Source organism: Cheilinus undulatus, linkage group 4 (assembly GCF_018320785.1).
Source record: "Cheilinus undulatus linkage group 4, ASM1832078v1, whole genome shotgun sequence".
Taxonomy (NCBI): Eukaryota; Metazoa; Chordata; class Actinopteri; order Labriformes; family Labridae; genus Cheilinus; species Cheilinus undulatus.
This window is the reverse complement of record NC_054868.1, coordinates 20167027-20192953: the sequence shown is the minus strand read 5'-3', so window position 1 is coordinate 20192953 and position 25927 is coordinate 20167027. Positions and strand designations below refer to the sequence as shown.

Below are 25927 nucleotides of genomic sequence, written 5' to 3'. Positions count from 1 at the left end.
TTCTTTGTTTTAAGAATACTTCTTGGCAATAAATCTCATACTGTTGGAAAGCCTGTTTATTTCCCTTTTCAACTGTGCCACATTTGTAAGGAACATTAATTTGTGGGATGAGCAGCAGAGCTGAGTGTGTGGGTTGCATCTATAAAAAAATTTTCTAAATCTTCTCTGCCAGTGCCAAACAGCTTATTTTGCTGTTGTTGTTGCCGCTTGTTTTGGGCTTCTGCAACCCTAGGTTCTGACAATCAGGTGCCTGATTGGCACCTGTTGTGTTCAGCGATGAGTCCAGATACCAGATTAGATTGTAGGGCCAAAGTGTGGAAAAGACACAGCATCCAATGGCGTAACATCTTTAGATGGAAGCAGTGAGTTGAAAAACAAGGCTTGTCTTCACTGGAGGCGATCTCAATGCAGAGAGATACCTAGATGAGATTCTGCAACCAGTGGCAATCCCATATCTCCACAGTCTGGGACTGAACTCCATCCTCCAAGATGACAACAGAGCGGGGGACTACTGCCAGAATTTGGGAATGGAGAAGATGGCATGGCCTGCCAGCAGTCCTGATCTCAACCCCCTTGAACATTAGTGGGATCAGCTTGGGCGTTCTGTTTGTGCCAGAGTGACCAACACAACCAATGAAATGTGTAAGATCGCCTCCTGGCTCAATCAACAGTAAATCAATCAATCAATAAATGTGTCAAAAACAGTTTGCATGTTTTTTTTACTAAAGGTCAAATTCCAGATGTTAAGCAAGATGTTGTTATCTCAGGACAAAACTGTAGCTTCAGACTGTAATCGTGACTTCAAAAACCATATCCAAAAAGTCTGTAACAAGGTTATATTCAGCTTGGCTAATTTCAGGTTTATCAGAAATTCCCTATCAACTGCTGCAGCTAAGATGTACTTACACTCAGTGATTCTCTCTCACATCACCTATTGTGTGCTATGTTGGTCAAATGGAATCCTTATATAAATAAGCACTCAAAATTTTAGACAAGAAACCATTCAGTTTTCATCGCTGCCACATGCTTAAGAAGTATATTCTGTTCAGTTGGGGAAATCTGATTAAATACAAAAAGGTCTGTCTAGTGTATAGGATCCTACATGGCTTAGCACCGCCAGCTCTATCAGGCTTTGTTAGCTTTATAAATGACCACTAGAGGTGCAGCTAGGAGGGACTGCATAATTCCACTCAGAAAAACCACATATGCTCAGACTGTCTTTTCCTTCAGAGCATCACATCAGTGGAATTTAATACCACAACCAATTAGAGAGTCACCATCCTATCATTTATTTAAACATAATGTTAAAAAATGGTTGATTGAGAACCAACAATGTCAACACTGATGCTGTGGCTGCCCATATTAACATTACCTGCCCCAATTACTATTGTGACATAATAAATGTTTTTGTGAATCATGCTGTGAAAGTTCATATTATCATTTTTACTTATTTTACTGCTAACTTTGGTACATTTACATTTGTTTGAATGTTGATTAATGTACACTGTCCCTTTTCAAATAAATAAATCAAATAAAATTAAAACCGCATTGACTAAATTCTGCCAAATGCTAGTTGAAGACTGGGATGCCAACCCACAGCAGTGTGTGACCAAACTGGTGACCAGCATGAGGAGGAGGAGGTGCCAGGCTTTGTACCTGTGTATTGTTCTCCCACACACTACTGAAGCTGCTGTTTGCTAAATTAAAAAATGTTAATTAGCCAATATGCCTTGTTTCTTCAGACTTCACATACTCAGCTCTGCTGCTCATCCCACAAATGCATGTTCCTTACAAATGTGGCACCATTGAAAAAGTAAATAAACAGACTTTCCAGTGGTATAAGATTTGTTACCAAGAAGTGTTCTGTACTTTTTACTAAGTGTACAAACAGACATTGCCATGAGGCCTAAAATGTGATATGAGTTACAATGAGTACGATAGTCAATGCAAATGCTTCTATTCTTACTGTTAAAATTAAGTAAAAAAAAAAATCAGCTGGTTTCAGCTTATCATTAAGCAATAATGAACAACTTGAGTGTGGCATTTGCATAGAGAGTACATTTTTCTTAACATCATTTATAACTTTAAAAATAGTTTAAAGGGGTAACAATATGTGAAGTTTGTTGCACACCAAAAGATTAACCACCAGTGCAAATTTCCATGGTAAAAATCCTTGAATTAGGTTTCAAAATCCTGAAAAATGGACCTGTGAAGTCAAAAATACTCTAGCTTGAGGACACTGATCCTTAGGAAATTCAAATCAACATTTGCTTTGCTTCCATGGAGGATGCACTTGCAGAGAGGAGGCATAGATAGCCAGAAAAAAATGTGGAATATAATGCCAAGACTTGTAAATCATGATCAAGAAGGATATCTGAAAAGCTCTCAGTGCTTTTATAGGGTTGGGAGAGTGGAATAATGCAATGGAACTGTAATGTGTCATCATGATCCTTATTTGGTCCAACCCATGAAACTGTGAACCTGAATAATACTAGTGTTTTAACTATCTAACTCAGAGTTTAGTAAAGCATTCTTTTCTTTTCGACATGTTTACAGCTTCCTTTTCCTGATATACATTGTGTGTAAGAGACCTTCATATTTTGCTTATAGGGACTTTTAAATACACAGCACCAACCAGCACAGCTAAGGTATTGCAATCATGAAGGACAACATGGTGTTTAAACACCTCTAGCTCTGGTGTAAGTGACTGTGGATATGCCAACAACCAATAAAAGACAATGTAAAACGACATCTAAAGGAACACTGAACGCTGCCAACCAGCGCTGACCTCAGCGTAGAATTAGCTTTGAATGCTGCCAAGTATTAAGTCAAGCCAAGCACCGGTCTGAGCCAAGTCTTTGCCATAATGGCTTGTTTTATGACACCCAGGAGATTATTGGAAACCATTTCCCTATTTCCAACGACACACTCCTCTGTAATGCAATGTGTTTTTTGAACATGATAATTTGTACCATCCAATCAAAACACACGCATGCATAATCTGAAATCGATGAATTATTCAGCGCCATTAAAATAATTTTGTTAGTGAGTGTTGTGCTTTGAGTGTTTATGGAGTCTAGCTCGGCTTCACAGGCTGCACAAGAAGCAATCAGAGCCATTCAAAGGGAGTCAAGTGAAATGATGGAGAAACTTTTTATTTTTTTTACATAATCAGTGGTTTCCTTCTTCATCCACACTAAAGGCTGTTTAGCCCTTGCACACCTCCTCACACATGTAAACTGCATGGATGGAGCTTTCATGTGATCTTCATTTGCATCACTTCCTGATCTCTCAGCAGGAGAAGAAGGATTTCTCCCCTCCTGCTCTCCTCTGAGTGACCTAAGCTTTTATGCTGCCATTACTCCTTAAATGCAAATAGGAAAAGCAGTGGAGTGCTTTTTTTTTGCATCGGGAGGAGTAATGACAGTAATGGCCAGAGCAGATAGGCTGAAAATGCATGGTAGAGGCAGATGAAAGCAGAGTGTCATCAGGTGTCATATAGGTGTGACTGGCTGATGGAGGGCGTTTATAAATGACAGGATCATGTGGAGCTGCAGGAAGGTGACATTTTCTGAAACATGCCCCAAACAAAGAAGGATAAAAATACTGCAAATTCCTGCACTAGCTCCCCTAAAAGCTGATCCTGAACGTCTGAGCTGGTCAGACTTGTAAAGGGACACAGAGGCCTCCATAAACATGAGCCTCTGTTTATTCCACATTCCCTCCTTTTGCCTGCACAGCAGCTTATTGTTGCTCACTCAGACAAACCTTGGTAATATAGTCGAAGCCCCCTCTCTCCCTGCCTTTCTCTTCTGTTTGTGCACACGGACGCACGCGCACACATAAACACACACACGTGCGGGAGCGAATGCACACGCATGTAGCGCGCTCTCGAGTGCAGAACGCGCAACAAGCGAAGCAGCGGATGGAGAGAGAGAGAGAGAGAAGAGAAGAGAGGAGGACGGATGCAAGGCGAGGCCAGGAGCGGAAAACCTTATCTCTTCCTCTCATCCAGCTGTTGTATTTTATTATTTATCGCAGCTTCCTTTTATAACGCGATTCTTGCCTTTTTTAAATTTGAATTTTGAAAAACTGATCCATCCTCATGTCCGTCCTGATGTGCTACTGCGCCTCATCACGATTCCTCAAGGATACGAAAAGCTGCTGTTCTCACGTCGACGCTATTTACCAAAAAAGGCAAGGATGTAACATGGGGAGCGTCTGATCAGCGATGACAAACGTTAAGCAAGCTTGATGAGCTGGAAAAATCGACGGAGCGAGGCGGAGCAGCGCGAGCCTGCGCGTTAATTTGCGCCTAATTATTGTTTTCTGTGTGATCGCGTTTTTTTTTTTTTCTATCCTCCATTCATTCACCCATCGGAGCAGTAAGGCCCGCAACCTGCACCGTCTCTGGGCATGAAACCCGTGGGAATTATGATCCCGACGTGACGCACAGTCACACACACAACGCAGCGGGGGAGACATCGAGCCTTGCAGGACGGAGGGAGGGTGTGAGGTCCGGCCGAGCACAGGAGGAGGAGGACGCCCAGTTGTTGTTGGACACTGATGTCTGCTGAATAGCCCACAAGAATCACTACATTGAATATTTTGTTGTTTTTTAATGCATCGGGCGGAGAGGAGCGGGAGAAAGGGAGGAGAGTACAGTGGGTGCGCGAGGGCGCGGAGAGACGGGATGCGGGAGACGCAGTGAGGAGGAGGAGGACGAGGAGGAGGGAAAGCGGAGGATTGACGGTAAGATATGGATATAGGCTATGGGGATGCACCCCGCCCCTCTTCTCTCCCTCTCTCTCTCTCTCTCTCTCTCTCTAAAGGTGCCCTGCTCCTCTCTGCTGCTGCTGCTGTCAGGGGCCATTTGATCACTGTGAGTCAGGGATCTGATGTGGTGCTGCTGCCGCCCGAGCCTCTTACCTCTGGCTGCCATTAAAAGCTGGGTCAGTAGTGTAGGAGTGTGCCCTGAAATATTCATGGGCACGTGACGAGCCTCCTCTGGGCCTCAGGAGGTGTGCCTGCAGGGAGGAAAGTGGCATAATGACTCAGGAGGGTCCCACGCTGGCCCACAACAGGGGTCTGTTACAGGAGAGCAGTGGCAGACTCAGGATGTTTGAGGGGCAGGGGTGAAAATAATAAACAGGGCCCCTGCAGTATGAGGTAGGGCACTGGCACACTAATAGTTGTCATACATTTATGATGAAAGAGTAAAAAAACCCTGGTAAGGATGATTAGTCATTATGTGATTTTGTCTATCTCACTAAGATAGAACAGCTGAGGAATTATCAACTAACTATTCATTTCACAAAGATACACGAGGGAGGGTGTATGAGGAAATGATCTTATACCAAGCCATCTTTTCTCCACTATTGCATGTGTGCCATAGAGGACACTTTGTCAAATTATGTCCAGTAAGAGAGCACCAAAGAGGGCACTAATTTTGTCCTTTGAGAGGCACCTTGTCAAATTGTGTCTATTTTGAGGGTACTTTGTCAAATATCCTTCACTGGTAGGGCAACAGAGAGGGGACTTAGTCAAATTTTGTCCACTTGATGTGCAACAAAGAGGGCACTTTGACATTTTTTTCCATTTTGAGTCACCTTGTCAAGTTTTGTTCAGAAAAGCACGCTTGTCAAATATCCTCCAATGATAGAGCAACAGACAGGAGACTGTTAAAGTTTGTCTAATTATTGTGCACAAAGAGGGCACTTTGTCAAATACTGTCCACTAAGGGAGCACCAAAGAGGCCTGTTCATCAAATTTTGTCCACTGAGAGGCAACTTGTCAAATTTAGTCTACTTTTAGAGCATCAAAGAGGGCATTTCGTCAAATTTTGTCCATTTTGTGGGCACTTTATCATTTTTTTTCAGTAAGAAGGCACTTTGTCAAATATCCTCCAATGATAGGGCAACAGAAAGGGCACTTTGTCAACTAACGTCCTCTAAAAAGCACCAAACAGGACACTTTATCAACTAATGTCCTCTAAAAAAGCACCAAACAGGACACTTTATCAACTAATGTCCTCTAAAAAAGCACCAAACGGGACACTTTATCAACTAATGTCCTCTAAAAAAGCACCAAACGGGACACTTTATCAACTAATGTCCTCTAAAAAAGCACCAAACAGGACACTTTATCAACTAATGTCCTCTAAAAAAGCACCAAACAGGACACTTTATCAACTAATGTCCTCTAAAAAAGCACCAAACAGGACACTTTATCAACTAATGTCCTCTAAAAAAGCACCAAACAGGACACTTTATCAACTAATGTCCTCTAAAAAAGCACCAAACGGGACACTTTATCAACTAATGTCCTCTAAAAAAGCACCAAACGGGACACTTTATCAACTAATGTCCTCTAAAAAAGCACCAAACGGGACACTTTATCAACTAATGTCCTCTAAAAAGCACCAAACGGGACACTTTATCAACTAATGTCCTCTAAAAAAGCACCAAACAGGACACTTTATCAACTAATGTCCTCTAAAAAAGCACCAAACAGGACACTTTATCAACTAATGTCCTCTAAAAAGCACCAAACAGGACACTTTATCAACTAATGTCCTCTAAAAAAGCACCAAACAGGACACTTTTTCAACTAATGTCCTCTAAAAAGCACCAAACAGGACACTTTGTCAACTAATGTCCACTAAGAGAGCACCAAAGAGGACTCTTTGTCAAATTTGGCCTCTTTAGAGGGCACCCTAGAGGATGCCTAATCAAGTTTTCTCTGATACAGGCATCCACAAGGGTACTTCTGTCATATTTTGAAACACCAGGGCGGTTACCCCCTCCCTCTCTGACTCCACCATGGCATGAGAGCGGCTGTTGATTGTCACATAAACCTTCGTTGCAGTGTTTGGCGTGCTGCAGTGAAAACACACTCACAGGGGTATGAATGCAGGATTTGGTTTGGATATTTTCAGCTTCGTTCAGCTGATTGGAGAAGAAAAGAGAGGGAGATGAAGGAAGCAGAATTCATTATTAATATTTCAGAGCAGAGATGAGAGGAGGAGTGGCAGAGATGAATGAAAGAGGAGGAAGGATGGAGGAAAGGAGGAAGAAGCAGCTCAAAGGTTGACAGGACTCTTGCACTTCTGATGCATATAACCTTGAGTGTGTGTGTACCTGAAGGTATTGATTGTGTTTTTTCATGTGTGTCATACTGACGCCATACTAAACATTATGTGTGGGAGAGGAGAAAATGATGAACTGATGAGCTGATTTGTGTGTAGAAATGTGTGTGACCTCTCATTTTAATAAGGTGACTCACCTAATAGTGTGTATGTGCCCATGCTGTGAGAGAGAGAAGGGGATGTGGAAACAATGGTGCTGGAGTTTTTTTCCATTCAGGGATCATTAACATCAAAAACAAACACATTGATTTTCTTAGATCACTTATATTCACACACATGCATGCGCACAAACACACACACACGATTAAGATGGATTTTCTGTCATTTGCCTTGTAAAATACACCTTATTTGTCTTATTTCTGTTCAGACCTCCTCGCTCACGACCGACTCACGTCTCCTTGTATCAGTCAGGCACACTGAGTCAGTCTGCCTGCTTTATCTGTGAGCGTTTATTCAGGCCTGTTCACATCAGACTTATCAGTGTAATATGTATGGAGATATGAGATCAGACATCAGCTGGGATTAACCTTATCATGTCAATATTCTAAGGCGAGGCAAGTTTATTTAGAAAGCACCATTCATACAGAGCTACTTCTAACAGAGCATTAAAAACATTATTAGTTGAAAATAGGACACTACAAAGCAAGATATAGTGAATATAATCCCTAAAAGGCTTCATTTTACCCTCCTCCAATTATTGAATGCAAACACTGTGGCCTAAGGCTGCACTGTAAGGCTGTAGCGTGAATAATTGACTTTATTATTAATTTGTTAAGAATATTAATCTACAATAGATGTTTTGTATATGAAATGAGACAAAAGAGCAAACATTACCACACAGTTGATTCTTCTGTCCAGCTCTACACTCTTCCTGCAAACAAAAGCATCTGGATGTACTCGACTCCTCTCTGTCACGCCTCTGTCTACGACTTCTTAAAGCTCACTTTGTCTGTTTATAAGCAATCAGCAACAAATAAGTTTGAAATGGATGAGATTTCTGAAGCTTCTGAAGCTGAAGCTTTCTGTCTGTTTCTGCGACTAAATCTTAAAATATTGTATATTGTTTGAAATATACTGGTGAGATGTGATTGAACCATGTTTCTGTCAAGTCTTTGGAATACAATGGTTTTTGGTCAAATAAGGCTCAAAGAAAATAAGCTGTTAGTTTGTTTTGGTGTATGTGATAGCAGCCAATAAGGCTACTGATAAAACATAGATCTTCAAATTTATGCAAAAATCACACTAAACTGTTTCCTTGAAGCTGCCACACATCTGTCTGTGATTTCTGAAAACAAAATCCTGTTCTGCAGTCATAAGTCTGAAACAAATTACAGCGATATTCTGCTGACACACAAAAAACAAAGAGGAAAGACAGAACCATACACTACACAGCGCATCATTATATCATCCTAGAGTTCTCAGCACTGCCCATTGTTTGCTGAGCTTGTTTTGATGGTAATCGTATTTTTAACTGTGTTATATTTGATCACTTTAACTGTAAGCGTATTTCCAAGGCCGCCCATAAGGGGGGATAAAGGGGAGAGCTTTCTGGGCATCATGGGGGGGCCCATGAAGGTCAATAAAATCATTTCCTGTAAAGTTAATCTGTGATAATCATATATTTAAGTGAAATAGTAACACTTATCAAAGCAAGAAAAATATAGTTTTATGCAATAGTAGGTCTTTTTGAAATGTAAACTCTCTTTAATAATTTAGAAAGTAATGATGGACTTAGTAGCTAAAGCTGTGACGTGCACAAACATGAAGATGCCAGAAAATAAAGCAGAAAGAACTGATACATTTTTAGGAGAAAAAAAATTAAATAATTGCAAAAAAGGTCTGAAAGAGGCCTAAATAGATTAGAAGTGATAACAATTGGAGGTAAAGTGGTGAAAATAGGTTGTAGAGAGGAAGGAGTCAAAAATAACTTGGAAATGTTTGGAAAATGAGCCAAAAGTGGCAAATATTGGTTCAAAGAGGCAACAAGTACCAAAAAATGTGTTAAAAGTGGCAAAATGTTTCAAAAATGGCTTGATAAAGTTGTGAAAATGGATAAAAGGGACATACACGGGCAAACAGTGTCAACCATGGTTTAAGAGTGATTTAAAAGTGTGCAAAAAATGGTACAAAGGTGCATAAAGAGGGAAAAAGTATCAAAAATGGGTAGAGTGGCAGAGGTGAAAAGAGGCAAAAATGAGTTAAAAAAGAATCAGAAATGGGTTAAGAGTGACACTAATGTTGCAAAAATGCCTGGACGAAGTGGTGAAAAAGGGTTAAAAAGTGGCTGGAACAAATCATTTCAACATCAGCTCCAAAAAGAGGTTACTGTTAGCCAGGAGGATCATTAATAAATCACAGCTGGAGAAGGTCAGTTTTGTTCATTCACACATCAGAATAACATTAGTCAGAATCTGGATTTATTCTGATTTGAAACAAACATGTAAAATGCTCACAAGCAAAACATTTCTGTGCTAAATTATCTCAGTCTCCCTGCTAGCATTCATTCCAGCAGCAGCGCTCCGGTCATACGTTACATAAATGTGTATGTGTCATATGTTTAACATTAGCAATCCACTGTGAAGAATAAATCATCCCCAAGACATTCAGCTCGCTTTACATATTGGAATTTACATTTTCTGGCAACAGCAGCATCTTTTTGACCTTTACAGCTGCACGTCCTTGCTGTTTCATTGTGAAAACTATGAGCAGTGTGCCAGAGTTAGTCACAGTAACACAGTGTTTATTTTAAAACCACAAACCCCCTGTTTCATATTTGTTGAACAGCATTACAATATCTATACGCCCATACGGATAATAAACGAGTTGAAAAAATGCTGTGGTTGTTCCTCTTGTGGATGGAAGGATTGCATAGAATAAAATTCTCAGGAGATGAACTGAGTGTAGTGCTATGTGACGTAGTTGTTTGTAGCTATTTTTTTGTTCTTTATATGTTATGTATGTTATGTTCTTCATATAGTTTTTTATTGCACATTACACATTTTAATCCCTAAATATGTCATGTAGTATATTGGAGTTTATTTGTGAAGAATTTTAATAATGCCTTTAATAATGCCTCTAATGATAATCATGTGAAAGTCCTTCTTGATCTGTATTTATTTATAGATGTTGCTTCAATAAATATTCTAACAAACAATAGGATACAATTCATCATGATACAGTCTAAAACTACACCCTCTTTCTTGCAAGCACTCCTGAAAATTCCCAGAAAATCTTTGCACAGCCTGCACTGAGCTGGAGGTCTAAGGAGGCACTGCCATACGATACGACACAATACAACATGTTACACTGCAATGCAATACAGCATTGCATAATATGATGTGACATGCAGCAAACATCAACCATTTTATCACATTACCTTCATTTTGCAGTTATTGATATAATAAATCATTATTTAAATACAGCAGATAAATGCGTTTGTTCAAAATAGTTCTGTCAGTTTTCATCACACTAATCCTACAACTTTGTTGCACCATTGTTCGACTTCATCCTGCTGTCTTCTCCTTTTTCTTTTGTCCTGCTGCCAACCTGTCACTGGCCAGCTGAATCATTCCTTTGCAGCGTGTATATCACGGGGACCACCATGAAAAGTCATGAAATAGTCTTACATTGAGCTATAATGGCATGGAAACCATGGAAGTACAGTCACCTCTAAAGCCTTCCTGAGCTGGAGTTCTCAGGAGGCAGTGTGATTTAAAAAAAAAAAAAAGAAAGAAAAAAAGAAAAATATATAATTATACTGCCAAAACTTGTTAAGTAACATTTTACATTCTGCATTATGCTGAGAAAACTTACGTGTCAGTGTACTTTTATGTTACCAAAAATGAAAACTCTTGCAACTTGTTACATGTCATAGTTATCTGTAGTTAAATGTGTCGACTCTACTGTCATCCTACAGACTATTTTATGGCATCAGTTTAGCAAGGTATCTGCTGATATTGGCCCTCTTGACAAATATCAGCCATTGGCAAATGATGTGGCATGAACAGATATCCATAGCCAATGATTAACCGTTGTGTATAACTGCTGAATCAGGCTAGAGGATTGTTCTTGGCAGAGGAAGCCACCTGTTAGACAAACTCTGATCTGTTTTTATGGCCAATCTTGAGAGAAAATGTTGCCATAGTGGGAGTTTTACACCAAAAGATGTAATGAAAAAATAAGCAGTAGCATCAAGCAGCAAAATTGTTATTCCCAACATTGTTGTTAGTTTATCATCATTTTCAGTTCATCTATAACCTTTACAGCTCTTTAACAAACTATAATCTGACAGTGAACTGGGAAGAGGAATCCAGAAGTAGTCAGAGCTGTTTCAACCAAAACAATACAACACAACATGGGCTTTTAAATGTATGTTTTATCATTATGTTATTCTTGTCCCATTCCTACAATGCAGTCTGGTTGCAGACCATTCTTTTCTGACAGCCACTCTCATGACTGTTCATCCGAGACACTGTATATCTAAAAACAGAAATACATGCTATAACTTCTGAAATAAAATCCTATTACACTATTACTAGTTAGGGTTAGGGTAACGGTTTGGAAACCAAAATTTTAAGAGTTAAAAATCTGACCTGCAAAACCTGATTACAAAGTTTATCTAGAAAAGCACTGGGAGAGCACAGACCTCCGCCATTAGCCCTATCTCCCAATAGTACAGATTCCTTTAAAAAATTCCTGGATCCAGACGGTAATCCAGATCATTCCCAAAATTTAATCAGTTGTTCCTTATGCCATTTCTGACATTTCCTGAAAATTTTATCAAAATCCGTCCATAACTTTTTGAGTTATGTTGCTAAAAAACAAACTAACAAACAAACAAACTAACTAACAAACCCCACCAATCACATAACCTCCTTGGCGGAGGTAATAATGCCAAGTGATTAGTCTGCTTACAGGAAAACAAAGCTAGGTCTCTGAAAAATTTCCAACATAGCCAGCATAGTTTACGTAGCTATGCAAGCTGTGTAAGCTACGTAAATAATTTAGCTGCATAGCTAACAGAGCTATGTAGCTAACATAACTAAAGCTAAGCAGCTATGCAGGCATAGCTAGCTTAGCTTTAGCTATGTTTGCTGAAGCATAATGTAGCTATAGATAATATAGCTACATAGCTAAAAAAAGCTAGAGCTAAGCTGGTGACAAGGGGTTAAAAAGTGGCAAAGCAACTACATAAGATACATATCTACTCTATCTGCGTAGCTATGTTGGCCTTAGCTATGTTGGCTCAAGCCCCCATTACTAATGTTAACTTAGCTATAGATAACATAGCTACAAAGCTAACATAGCTAAGGCTAAGCTTACAAAGCAGCTATGTAAGCTACATTGATATGTTTCCTACATAGCTAAGATAGCTTTAGCTACATTTTCTAAAGCTCATGTTGCTAAAACTAAGTTAGCTACATTGTCTTGTGTAGTGAATACACGCTATGCTAAAGCTAACAAGCTAAAACGAGCCACCTTTCATGTTAATACTTCTAGAACAGGTCTATCCATAATTTGAACCTTCTCTTTGTTTTATTTATGAAAAGTTTCTTAGTTTGTAATGGTTGCAATATGTTTTTTTCTTGAATGTAACTGTCAGACTTTGTTTATGAATAAATTTGAATTGAAAAAAAAAAATCTAAAACTGGAAATACCTTGTGCCAACAAAGAACAGCGCTTTCTGTCCTAGATACATGTTGTCTTAGATGAACAGTCTGCAGCCAGACCCCTCTCAATATTTACTCAAAATTAATCCTGTTGTCTCTGCAGCCTTGGTTAATTATTAAGCTTACTGACACAACTGTAGGTTAATACTGTAGGGATGCAGCTAATTCCTTTTTTTCTTCTTTTTGTGACATCAAAAAGTAAATGAAAAATTGCAATTTTCTTCAGTAACATATTACTTGAGAAAATATAACTGATTTCTTGAATTGCAAAACTAACACACATGGAAGAAAAGCATGCAAGCAGCAAAGAGAATGAAGCTCCTTCATGCACCTGGTTTAGCAATAGTACAATCATTCTTCAACTCACTCTTATTCCTCATTATTTTATGAAGATGCTGGCAGGAAAAATTCTGGAAAAAGTCAGGATGAATGATTTTGCTGTCTCTATTGACATCTAGAAATTTCCAGGAGCATGTGTGAAAGAGGCTTAGGAAAGCGCCAGTTGTTCTCTATTGTGCTTCTCTTGCATCAGGATCAGGTTAAAGGAAGATATACAGTACTTAAATTGTGCTCTCATAGACTGTGAAAGTGCCTAATGGGCACTGAGACTGAGGTGGGACTTTAGCACAGAGAGAGTGCTGAGGGCAGGATTACGATCTTGATAAATATGTGAGGAAACATATCAATGTTTAATCAACCTTCCAGCAGTCTTTAAAAGAGGCTCAGTTCTTTAGCTGAAATGACTCCTCATGCTAAAACCTCCTCTTAAACCATCTCTGTGTGCCTCATGCAGAGTGGATTTATGCAAAGCAAAAAAGAGTTTTTGGCTCATTATGTACGGTATTTGCCATACGTGGCAAGCAGCCTTATAGTGGAGAATGCCTTTGAGAATGTTAGTTAAAAATGATGTGGATATATATGGAAGCAATTTACCCATACTTCCCTCTTACAATATAAACCACAGTTCTCTCAGGATGGCTCAACATGCAGCTCTGAACTTGAACTCTGCATTTCTGGCTGCAACAAGAGAATGATTGACAGAGGGTGTAGCCTCCGCTCCCCTGAGCCTCACATCGACCAGACAAACATACAGGCTCTAAAACCCTGTAAGTGGCTTTGACTGTGGCGTGTAGGCCTCAGCCCATTGGGAGCTGTAGAGGTCAATGGGCTGGTTGTCACAGAGGGCATGGAAATGTGTGTTTTTAAGATCCCTTTTTAAACTGAAAACATCATCTATGGATTTGTTCTTAAAGAAAGTGTTTCAGCCAGGCAAGTGTCTGCTGTCAGAGGTCCAATCTCTCCGTCTTGTCCTCAGCTCTTGATTGCTCTCAGCCTCCGATGCTTTCTCTTACGCACACACAAACACACATTCATTCTTCCATTAGGAACCTAACACTACAGGGCTGTTTTGTCACTTTGTGCTTCATAGCAATCTAGCCTCAGGCACCGATAGCTCTCTGACCAGAAGAGGGGGAGGTTACTCGCTCTCTCTCTCTCTCTCTCTCTCTCTCGATCTGTTGATTTTATTGTCTCCACCTCTAACAGCGTGAATCTTTGTACCTGACTCGATTTCACATCAGTTTGAATGATTTCCAACAGACTGACTTTAATGGCTTTCAGGTATCATTTGCCTCCCGCAGCAGAGAGTCGGCCTATTTCCTTTGTTATTTATTGCTCAAATTTCTGAGGAGCTGAACCACACAGGAGTTGTTTGGCAGACTTGTGTTTGACATCTCTTCCACTCAAGTCTGCTACTAAATATTACAGGGGTTTTTGATTCTGACCATTATTTTTGATAAATTGATCACATACCCACTTCACTCCCGCAAAAGACAGAAGAATGTCAACCATTAAGTCTCAGACCCTTCTATACAACTGCCTACATTGTATGACTAACCACTAATTGATTGAATTTATTGATTTGATTTTTTTATTTTGAGGTAAAAAAGAGTAAAAAAGAGAGACATAGAAATAAAGTACTGAAAAATTACAGTATGTAATTATTATGCTTTTGTATTAATATAGATTGATATAATAATCTTTTTAAAAAAAACATTATTCAAGAATATTTGACTCAGGTTGCACAAAATTATTGGTAAGATATCAGTATTATTAGATAGTAGCTTCAAAAGTTAAATTTACATCGGCAGTTAAAATCATACTGGCCTTACATTTGTCATATTTCCATACACCTATTTGCCTATCTGGGAATGTGCATTTAAGTTGTGTTAAAACAACTGGTCATAAATCAAGAAAAACGTCAGAAAACAGTTGAATTCATCTCAGGGTCATTGTGTCAGTGGGTATATGGTGTGAGGATGGTGTGCTAAGTGGAGTGTGGCTAAAGTTAACAGTTAGCTTCACCTACCTTTGTTCCTCTTTGCAGATTAATATGCTGCTTAATGTGGTTACCCATCACTTTGGTTGAGTTGTTAAACATAAGTATAACCCTCAACAGCCTACGTACACTTTTATTTCCCTTTCTCTATATCAAAATACTGCCATACTATCCTGTTCTTCAACAGCCAGGGTAAAGCTCCGAAAGGTAAATTAAACCATCCGGCATAGGTGGTTACCTCAGGCACTGGTTCCCAAAGTGGGGGTTGGGGCCCCTTGGGGTGGTCGCGAGGCACTAAAGAAGAGGGTCGCGGGTAGGGATGAGTATCGAAATCCAATATCAACATGATACCAGTATCAACACATCCAGTACCTACACAGTTAATTTACCTGAGTAAATTTTACTCAAATTTAATACAATTTTACCCTGAAAAATATAACATTTGGTCCCAGTCTATTTGGAGTAAAATTTATTCTGCTTACAGAGTAATGTTTTAAGAGTTGTTTTTACTCTAAAAAGTGTTTTATTTTACTCTAAATGATGATTATGTGCTCCATAATGAACAAAATAAAAACAACTCTACAGCAACTGTACTCACTACAGAGTAATACAGACCTTAGTTTACTCATTATAGAGCTTTTTCCCCCTTAATGGTAAGTGATGTTTAGTCCTTTCAGAGCTGTTTTTCATTCCTTTAAGAAATGTTTCCTACTCATTACAGAACAATTTCTACTCCATTTACAATTGAGTAACGCTTATGTAGAACTGTATCTTACTCTAAATAGATTAATCTTCCTCTATATTTCCTCTTAACAGATAACTCTGCTTTTCCACCTATAAAGGGCATGACAACAAAGGAGGTTTTGTTTTGCTTATATGTATTAGACATAGTTTTCTAATATTACAGAAACACTTGTGATGAACATGACAAGGACCCAGGTGCAGAGCACGAGATGAGGTAGTGAGGTTAAAGAAGTTTATTTGACAACATCGGTGCTAATGATGCTGAGCTGGCCGGCGGTTGGCAGAATCACTGGGGACACTGTAATAAAAGGACAAAATGGAGTTAGACAAGGCAAAAAAGTCACTGAAAAATCACTAGATTATCCAAGGTTGAAGAGGAGCCAGGTTACCTGATTAGAAGCTGTAGTCCACAGGTGTCTGAAGGTTCATCACCAGGTGAGAAGGTCTTGATTGCAAAGGATTAGCTGCAGTTGGAACAATTAACAAGCTGCAGCCTTGAGCGGCCATGAGTAACGCCAGCTGAGCTGGAACTTAAGTAGGTGTGGTTAGAGTTTTACTCCAGCAGAATTTACTCTGTGTTTTTACTCCAACTCTCATGGTGGCTGGTAATAAATATACTCAATGAAGAGTAAATTTTACTATTTTTGAGTAAAATATTCTTTACTCTGGAAAAATTACCGCCCAGATTTTCGTGTGCACCAAACTGAATTACAACACAGTTATCGATACTTAATCTCCATACCCCACCATCCCAAATGAATGCAAGAAAATCATATTGGAATTTGTGTGATTTATGTGTTAAGTTAAACTTGTTTCCTTCCTATCCCATAATCGACTGGCATCTTATTTATTTAACCTGAAAACACACATCCTTTGTGGAAAACATAAACCTTTTTGACTTTATAATGTACTCTTCATGGCAAAGGTAAAAAAATTATGGAATCATGTCAAAATGAAGGACAGTTAAACCCCTAAAAGGAAAATAATCTGTTGTTCACACACTGGCGTGAATTTGTAGCTTCCGCATGATTTTGTGCCTTTCGGCCACCTTTGGACAGAGCAAAACTGTTGTGGATCGCAGTACAAGCAGAGGATGTGGAAATTGGAGGTCAGAGTAGTGAGTTTGTGTGACCCTGATATCCAGCCTCATGCATGATACTAAAACAACATATATACAATTCACATTGAGGTGATAAAGATGAAAGTAGCTAGTTTTCAGGTTTCTCAAGCTTGAACCAGCAAATATCTGCACAGTTTGCTCCAAATTCAATTCAATTTGGCATGAAAGAAATAGTGGCAATATTGCCAAAGTGTCAAGTGATAATCCGATTAAAATGATGAAAAAAATGAAAAAAAAAAAACAACAACCTTGCTCTCGCCTTGCTTTATAAATTAGTTAAAGCCCCAAAGCTCACTGGTGTGTGTCATTACATAAACAGAGTTCAGACCCACAGAACTGTGTGGAGATCCCAAAGATGATAAAATACTGAGTATGTCAGACTGAATTTAGCCTTGTTTGGCCTCACACTCCCAAGAGGAATTTAACAGCCCTAAAGCTACTTAACAGAATTTAAAGGGAAAGCCTGTATGCCAAGGGAATTTCCTAATAATTGCTTATAAATGTAATAAATCCCTATTAACCCTTTCAGCTACATACAGGCTCTTTTTGTATACTGTGCACATGGTGGTGTATATGTATATACATTAAAAAGCCTGTGTCTGGGTAATGTATTTCTCACCAGGCTCTCTGCTCACATTCTCACTTAGCGACTGCAGCTCCTCCAAGTAGGCCGAGCGCTGGCCCGGGGCTGGATTTTGGTTGCAGGCAGGGAGCATGGTGCTGCGTACAGGGGTCTGGGTGTGTGGCTTTGTCAAGGCCCATCAGTGTCCTTGCTCTACTTTCTCTGCATCAACACTTAAGGGTGTGTTTGTGAGCGTCTGTGTGTGTATTTGTGTGTAAGAGAGAGAGAGAGAGAGGGCAATAGGGGGCAAGCAAAAGAACATGCTGCCATCAGGGTTTTGGATGAGATGAGACACACTGTGTGCGTGTGTGTCAGTGTGGCGTACAGGATGAAAAACAGGAAGGTTCTCATTCTGTTGACTCTTTTATGTGCTATGTTTAGGGTTAGTGTCTGTGTGGGTCACGCTGGTCCTGGGGCTTTTAATACAGTCTTGTTGGTTGAGTAGACTTAAAAGAAAGCAGAGCTCTGTCCTCTCTGTCTCATGTGTGCGTGTCGGCTAGTGTGTATTTTTGCATGCTAGTGTGTACAGGCCGCGTGCGAGTGCAAGTCTTTGAAAGCATGTCGGACATTTGTTGAAGAGTGACCTAAATCTGTCTGGCGTCATTACCTAACAAGAAGACGGAGAGAAAAGCGAGTCTCGAATCAGCACACATAAGCACACATATGTATCTGTACACACATAAACAGAGACATGCACCCTGATCCACACATACTCACAAAGACACCCACACTCTGGAGACCATCATGCTGCGTACTCTGCAGAGCCACAGACTGGAGGATTTTGCAGGAGAAAAATAAATACGATGTAATCAAATGATGCGGGTCAGCCTTCATGCTGCCTGCTGTTAAAAGGGCAACTAAAGCCCAGAGTTTTGACTGCAGAGCATATAGCTATATGAACACATTTAAAATATTGTATACCTTTACAATGCATTTCAGTGAAACAGCACTGTGTAAAACACATCAGAGTGACTTGGTTCTGAAGTGGCTGATGATGTCAGATGGTACCACTTGTGCTCAAGTATTGAGAGTCTGAATATTCAGTGACACTAGTATATTTCAATATACATCACTTTTTAGCCGGAAAAAATGGACAGATGGTTTAGTTACCCTTTAAAGTCAAGGGGTCAGACTACAGGAAGTCAAAGGATTTATAACTGAAAATGACATACTTATCTGATTTTATATTGTAAAGAAATCCCATTTCTGTTGAATACTTATTCAGGAGTGTAACCTTTGTAATGCTCTAGACTCATATTTTTGCTGTGTTCCTATGAGTAAAGGGTCACATATTTCTTCTGCTCTGTTTGATGAGTCATATTTCTGTCATGTTCTTATAAAGGGTCATGGTTCTGTAGTGTCTGAAGGAGTCATATTTTATGGTGTTCTTCTAAAAACAGTTGTAAAATTGGGAATACAAGAGACATCTAAAGCCCAAGACATAGTGACGCCATCGGACACATGTCCAAATGATCGCTCCCATTATTTCCTGCGTCCAGTGCTGATAAAAAGTATTCACCCCTTGGAAGTTTTACACTTCTCTGATTTTATAAATCAGTCACAGTCAATATCATTTGGCTTTTTTGACAAAAACAAAACAAAATTAGAAAACCCTTCAATATCAAAGTCAAAGCAGATTTCTACAAAGTAATGTGAATTAAATAAAAAACTGTATGCTGCTGGTCATTGTCTTGCTGGAAAATAAATCTTCCCCCAGTTCCCTTTCAGACTGAAAAAGATTGTCCTCCAGGAGTTTCCTGTGTTTTACTGCATTTCCCCTTCGCTCTTTACAAACAAGGGCCAGCTGCCAAAAAGCAACCCCCACAGCATGATGCTGCCACCACTGTGCTTCACAGCAGGTATGGTGTGTTGATGACATGCAGTGTTTGGTGTCCACCAAACATAGCGTCTTGTCTGATGACCAAAAAGCACCATTTTGGTCTCACCAGACCAAAGAACTTTCTTGCCCTTGACCATGGAGTCTCCCACATGCCTTTAGGAAAACTGTAGTGGAAATTTAATCTCCTTCCTTTAACTCCTTCAGGTAGTCATTGGTGTCTTGATGGCCTCTTACTAGTCTCCTCTTTAATGGCCACTCAGTTTGCGAGGATGGCCTGATTGAGGCAGATTCACATGTGTCATATTCCTTTCATTTCTTGATAATGATTTAACTGAACTCTTTTTGGATCCCTCCATGACTAAAACTTTTCAATAAACTTTTCTCTGAGTTGCTTTGAGTGTTCTTTTGTCCTCATGGTGCAGTGGTAGCCAGGAATATTGGTTAACCAGTGACTGGACCTTCAAAACACAGGTGCCTTTGTACTACAATAGCTTGAGACACATTCACCTCACTTAGTTGAAGGCTCAGGCTAGCACCAATAGGCTGGACCTTTAATGAAGTAGGTCAGTCTCTTTAAAGGGGATGGATGTTTATGAAATCATTACTTTTTAGATAGCTGTTGTCACTTTGACATTAAATAGTTTTTTTGTAGTTTGTTTTACCAAAAGCCAATTATATTGACCATGATTGATTTATAAAACTAATTATAGGGTGAAACATCCTAGGGGGTGAATACTTGTTATAGGCACTGTACGAACCAGAGGTTGCATTGACCAAAAATTCTCCATCACTAAGAGATTTCTTTAAAAAAAATGGCAGGATTTTACCTGACTGGAGTAATGAGGATTGCCCTGCTTTTCAGCACACTCACACAAGCACAAACTTTTTCTATTTTGCACACATGGCTTTCAAGGAGGTTATTAAATGTATAAATTATATTGAAGACTATGAGCTCAATAACTTTGACACCGTAGATTACTGAAAGCACCTTGGTCCCCATGATAACAGCGCCACAGCATCCCAGAGGCATACAGATCCGCGTGCTTTGAGCTTTGTGCAGAGTTTTAAGCTATAAACAGGTTGTACAAAGACACTGTCTCATAGATGGTGGCTTTGATTTCAGGCTAAAGAAATTGCTTTAATTCATTATTTTGCATGCATTTTTGTGCAGCCGCTGCAAAGAATCATCAGCACACAGCCATTATACAGCTGTTTCTGGGAAATAATGTCCTCTTTGTATTCAATTTACCTTATCACAAAAAAGTGACAGCCTCATGCAGAGTGAGAAATGATGTTGAGAACAGCTGGTGAGCACTCTGTAGTATTTATGCGATCACAGCAGCAAACTTTAAGTGACCAGAGGTCTGACTTAAAATAATTATGCTTAGCCTAATAAAGTTGGTTATATTACCTTTTCATCACCATATTATTGAAGTCAAATAAGTCAGATGCTGTCAACTGCTCCACACATGTTTGCAGACTGATCCGTTGCACCGGGTGAATGTGATTGTCACATCCAGTTGTCCTCTCTTGTTTCGTTGTTATATTTCATTAAATTGAATGCAGTGTTTGTAAGTTCGACAGTTGAACTAGAATGGACTAAAGGTATCTGGGTGTGGACTTTGAAATATTACAGCTTGATATTAGAAATATTCTTAAACAGCAAATTAAATTTGAAATGGCACAGTTCATATTTGCTGGCTTGAAGACAGGGATTGAGCTCCACTTTACTGGGTAAAAAGATGTCATGAGGAGTGAACACTGTGCTGTTGTTTTCACCTTTTGTTTCCATGCCAATAAAAAATGCGTCAATAAAAGAATGTGCTTTTTTTTATAAAATGAAAGTTGGGGAAAAGAAGACTTTATGAATTTACTGCTACTAATTAAGTCACATTTCATTATATTATATTAAAGCTATAAGAAAAAATTAAAAGGGTGGAATGTGGAACCAGCTCTCAGCTCGGCCGGCCATAAGAACATCTCGACTGCAGTGTAGCAGCTCTGCTTGAAAGTACAGAAGAAGAAATTTAGCACCATCTCCTGTTGAACAGAAAACTAAGTTGGAGGCCTTGCCGCCAGTGAAATAGCACTGCTCTTATTATCTAGCCCAGCTGTGGCTGTTGGAGTGTTTGACGTTAATGCGCTCCTGCTGGTTTGTGCTAGGGGTGGCTTTTGAGGCCCATCATATGATGTAGTGGTGTAAAGATAATCCGATATGGATCGGTAAAAAAAGAGGCATGAATCGGTTTTTGGACTGGTTTTAACATTAGAGATCTGTTCACTGAGGCTCTGGTTTTCATAGCCCGTTCTGCCATGCTGTGGCTCAGCATCTTTAATTTTGCACGACCCAAGTTGACCTTTTACCTTTAAGCGAGATTTCCATTCACCATAGGTGTTCCCGAGGTAGCTGAATGTGTTGCACCAGTCATCGCCAGTTTGTAGCGGATTGAATCAGACGGAACTGAATCGGAGCAGATTGGACTGGACCGAATTGTTCCGTATTTTATTGAATCATCTGTCAATCGAATTGTAGATTGTAAATCGAGATTCAAATTGAATCATCTTGAGAAGGAGAGCTTTACACCCCTAATATGATATGTTGCGATGCTGCGTCGTGATGCTGAGGCGCGATGCTTCTGCATTGATGTATTTTAGGTTTAAGATTAGATTATAGATTGCATTTTGTAACAGGTACGTATTTTAAAGAATGTGCACCTTTTGTGGCACTGTAAAAACATGCAAGATGCAAAAATCAAGGACAGCGGAGTCCATGGAGGAGACCCTCACTATGTTTGAATAAAAGGTTCCTACCAAGTTAAGAAAAATAAAATAACTTTATATATTCAGTTGATTAAACACTAATTCTGGCAGGCCTAGTTATAAATATTATGTTAAAAGCTACATCAAAGTAAATAACCTTGGTCTGTGTGTGTATCAGCTGATAAACTGGAGGCTCATTCATGCGCAAGGAGTGTGCCATCGTGGACAAGCAACACAATACTGTTGCAGTTTGCCTAATGGCCGGCAAATTCGCCACACTGATTTTTTTCTAAAAGTTACATAAAGCCTCTTTAAGGATCCATACCTCTGCTTTGTTGTCTTCTTAACAGGAGGTCATTTGTGGTATGTTCACATAAAGGATTCACACTTCTTTTATATCTCTATCAAAAATTCATTTTTTCTAGGGTGTACTTATTTAGGAGCCTTTTGTTCTCTTGTCATTAAGGAGTCAAGGTCATGTTATATTCTTCTAAAAGAGTCCTACCACTGTTTTGCTCCTGTAAGAGTCACATTTTATTTCTGTTTTTTGATTTTCATAATAAAAAGTCACTCTTCTTGTGTTATTAAATGATCATATTTCAGTCATATTTCCATGTTGTATGAATTAAGGAGTCATATATTCATTGTGTTCTTGATAGGGAGTCTTTTTTAAACAAGTCATTTTCTGTTACGTTCTTAATAAGGAGTCATTAAGTAGTGTTCCTATCAAGAGGTCATATCTTAAGTTATGCTCTTTAATGCAGGCATATTTCAGCTCTGTTCTTATTGTAGAGCTGTTTTTTCCAGTTGTGTTTTGAAAAAGGACTCATTTTTTGGTTGTGCTCTTAAAGAGGAGTCATATTTCATTTTCTTCTTATTTAGGACTCATATATCCTATTTAAATCTCATAAAGAAGTCATTTTTGTGTTCTAATAACAGGGTCATATTTTTGTTCTCTCATAAAGCAGCATTATTTAGTTGTGTTTTTATTAGGAGTCTTTTGTTTTACTGTTTTCTTCATAATCATACATTTTGTTTATGCTTCTAAAAAGGAATCATGCTTTAGTTTTGTACTTTAAAATTAATTTTTTTTTCCTTTTGAGGAGTAATATTTCGGTTTTTCCTTCTTTAGACGCTGTTTTTTTTCTGTTGTGTTCTCACCTACGAACCCTATTTCAGTTGCGTACATATTAAGGAGTTATGTTTTTGTTTTCAAATAAAAGAGTTTAGTTTCTTTTGTGTTCTGTGGGCACAAGGAGGAATCTAATTTCAGTTTGATACTTATTAGGATTCATATATCCACTGCAATCTCATTAAGGACTCATATTTGTGTTGTGTTCCTAATAAGGAGGCAATTTATTTTGTTGATTTCCTAATGAGTCATAGTTCTGTATTTTTTTTTTCAAATAAGCAGTCATGTTTCGTTGTTGTCTTACAAAGGTTTTTTGTTTTTTAATTTGGTTCTTTAGATGGAGTCAGTTTTCCGTTGTATTTCACAAGGGGTCTTGATTTAATTGTGTTCTTACTATGAGGAGTCATATTTCATTACTGTTATCATCAGGAGTCATATTTTAGTTGAGTACATTTAGGGGTTCATATAGCTGTTGTGATCTAATTCAGGATTCATATTTCTGTGTTTTTCTTCTGCAGAATCACATTTCAGTTGTCTTCTTATTAAGGAGTTATATGTTGGGGGCTGCACGGCGGTACAGGGGTTAGCGCTGTTGCCTCACAGCAAGAAGGTCCCGGTCATGGCCTTTCTGTGTGGCGTTTTCATGGTCTCCCCCTGCATGCGTGGGTTCTCTCTGGGTTCTCTGGCTTCCTCCCACCACCAAAAACCTACTCATCAGGTTATATGAGCCTACATTGGCCGTAGGTGTGAATGTGAGCGTCTCTATATGTCAGCCCTGTGATTGACTGGCAGCCAGTCCAGAGTGTACCTTGTCTCTCACCCAATGACAGCTGGGATAGGCTCCAGTCCCACCACGACCCCCAATGGTATAAGCGGTATAGAAAATGGATGGATGTTTGGAGTTCTCCTATCATAATTCTGTTTTCCTTATTAAGGAATCTTTTCTCAGTCTTATTAGATTTGAACTTAAACCCTTTTAATCTTATTATAAGTCATATTTTATTTTTCAATAGGAGTAATATTTCAATTTTACTCTTATTAAGGATTCATACTTTTAATGTGTTCTTCACAAGGAGTTTGGTATGTTTAAGGAGTCATAGCTTTTTTTCTTCTATTAAGGGGTAAAATTTCTTTTGTGTCATATTTCTTTTTTTTCCCCTCCTGTTTTTGTTGTATTATGGAGCTACTTTTCAGTTCGTGTTCCTAACAAGGAGTCATTTTTCAGCCATGTACTTATTATGAGTTGTATCCATTTTGATTAAATCATGGAGTCATATTTCTGTTGTATTTTCAGGAGTCACTTTTCTTTCATGCTACAAGTACTTCAGCGGGGCCTGCCCCTCTCTATATGCAGACCACGCACAGCGCACAGGACCTGATCACTCTTATTTTAAGATAATTCTTTAAGAGTAATGTCATGTTACTGTGATGTAGTCAGAGGGGCAGTGTAGTGGGGGGCTTGATACCATTCTGTTTTTGGCCTCACTTTGGCTAGGGATGTCCCTTTTTGTTTTGGTCTAATTGAAAATAAATAAATTAACACAAAACCCTGTTAATCAACAAAGTTTTTGTTCACATTTTCTTAATTACACCTCATGTTTTGTCTTTTATTCTCATTAAGTCCCCCCCCCCCTTCTCTATTCTTGGATGCCACTATGTTTTCTCTCTTTTTTTCATGAGGGCTGTATGTTGGCTTGGAAACGCCACGGTGCAGTGTCACCCTCTGATCACCTCTGCTTCCAGTCAGCTGCTTACATCGTTACCCCTGCTGAGGAAGAGATACGCTCCACAACATAATTTATTTAGGATTACTGAAAAGTGGCCTGGCTGTTGTTGTGTGTTTGAATGCTTGTGTCTGTGTGCTTATGTGAAAGGATAGAGAGATTAAGAGTCTTTTATGGGTCAGCGGCCACTGTTGCTCTCAGCTAATTATGGACTTAAAACACGTACTCGCAGGCGTACGCTCTCAACCGCTAACGCAGAGATACACACACCCTCTGTCGCCACACCTTCAGACTGCACTGTGCTATCACCATGGTAACAGCAGATTGAGAGACTTTTTTCAACCATTGCTCAATTGTTATCTCTATTTCTCTTCCTCTTGGTCTGTCTCTGGATTGTTCCGTCCTCCCACCCTGCTGTGCTTTCTCACATTCATTGTCAGTGTGTGTTATGGACTATCCATCACACAGATAAACACACACTGACCCACACACAAGGAAAGAGTGCAGTTTTTCACTCTCAGTCTCACACTTCTACCTCTTCCTCCTCCTCAGGCTCTCCTAACGCGGCTGGTGGTGTGACGTCCTAACTCTCCCTGCCTAGCATGGCTCTGTTACTGTGGTCCCTGGGGGTGTGTGCGCTCACGCTGGCTCACGTTGCTCCCTCCAGCCAAGGTAAGCCTCACCCTGTCCAGATCCTATCATGTCTAGGTGTTTATCTTTACACAGCAGTCATCAGAGCGAATTACAAACTTTAAATGGAAGTTAGAGGTGAAAAAAAGGAAAGGCAAAGTCATCTTGGCCAAGAAATTCAGTGACCTACATAATCAAAAG

At 39.3% G+C, this 25927-nt stretch overlaps 1 protein-coding gene across 2 annotated transcripts in view; it reads left to right on the top strand.

Moving 5' to 3' along the window:
- Positions 1-3955: 3955 nt before the first annotated feature.
- Positions 3956-25927, top strand: part of LOC121508569 (adhesion G protein-coupled receptor L1-like) — a 71074-nt gene continuing 49102 nt past the window's right edge. For both annotated transcript variants that reach the window (XM_041785504.1, XM_041785503.1), the window contains exons 1-2: positions 3956-4752; positions 25649-25768. In XM_041785504.1, the coding sequence (XP_041641438.1) occupies positions 25699-25768 (70 nt within the window). In that variant the 5' untranslated portion in view covers positions 3956-4752; positions 25649-25698. The remainder of the gene's footprint in view (positions 4753-25648; positions 25769-25927) is intronic.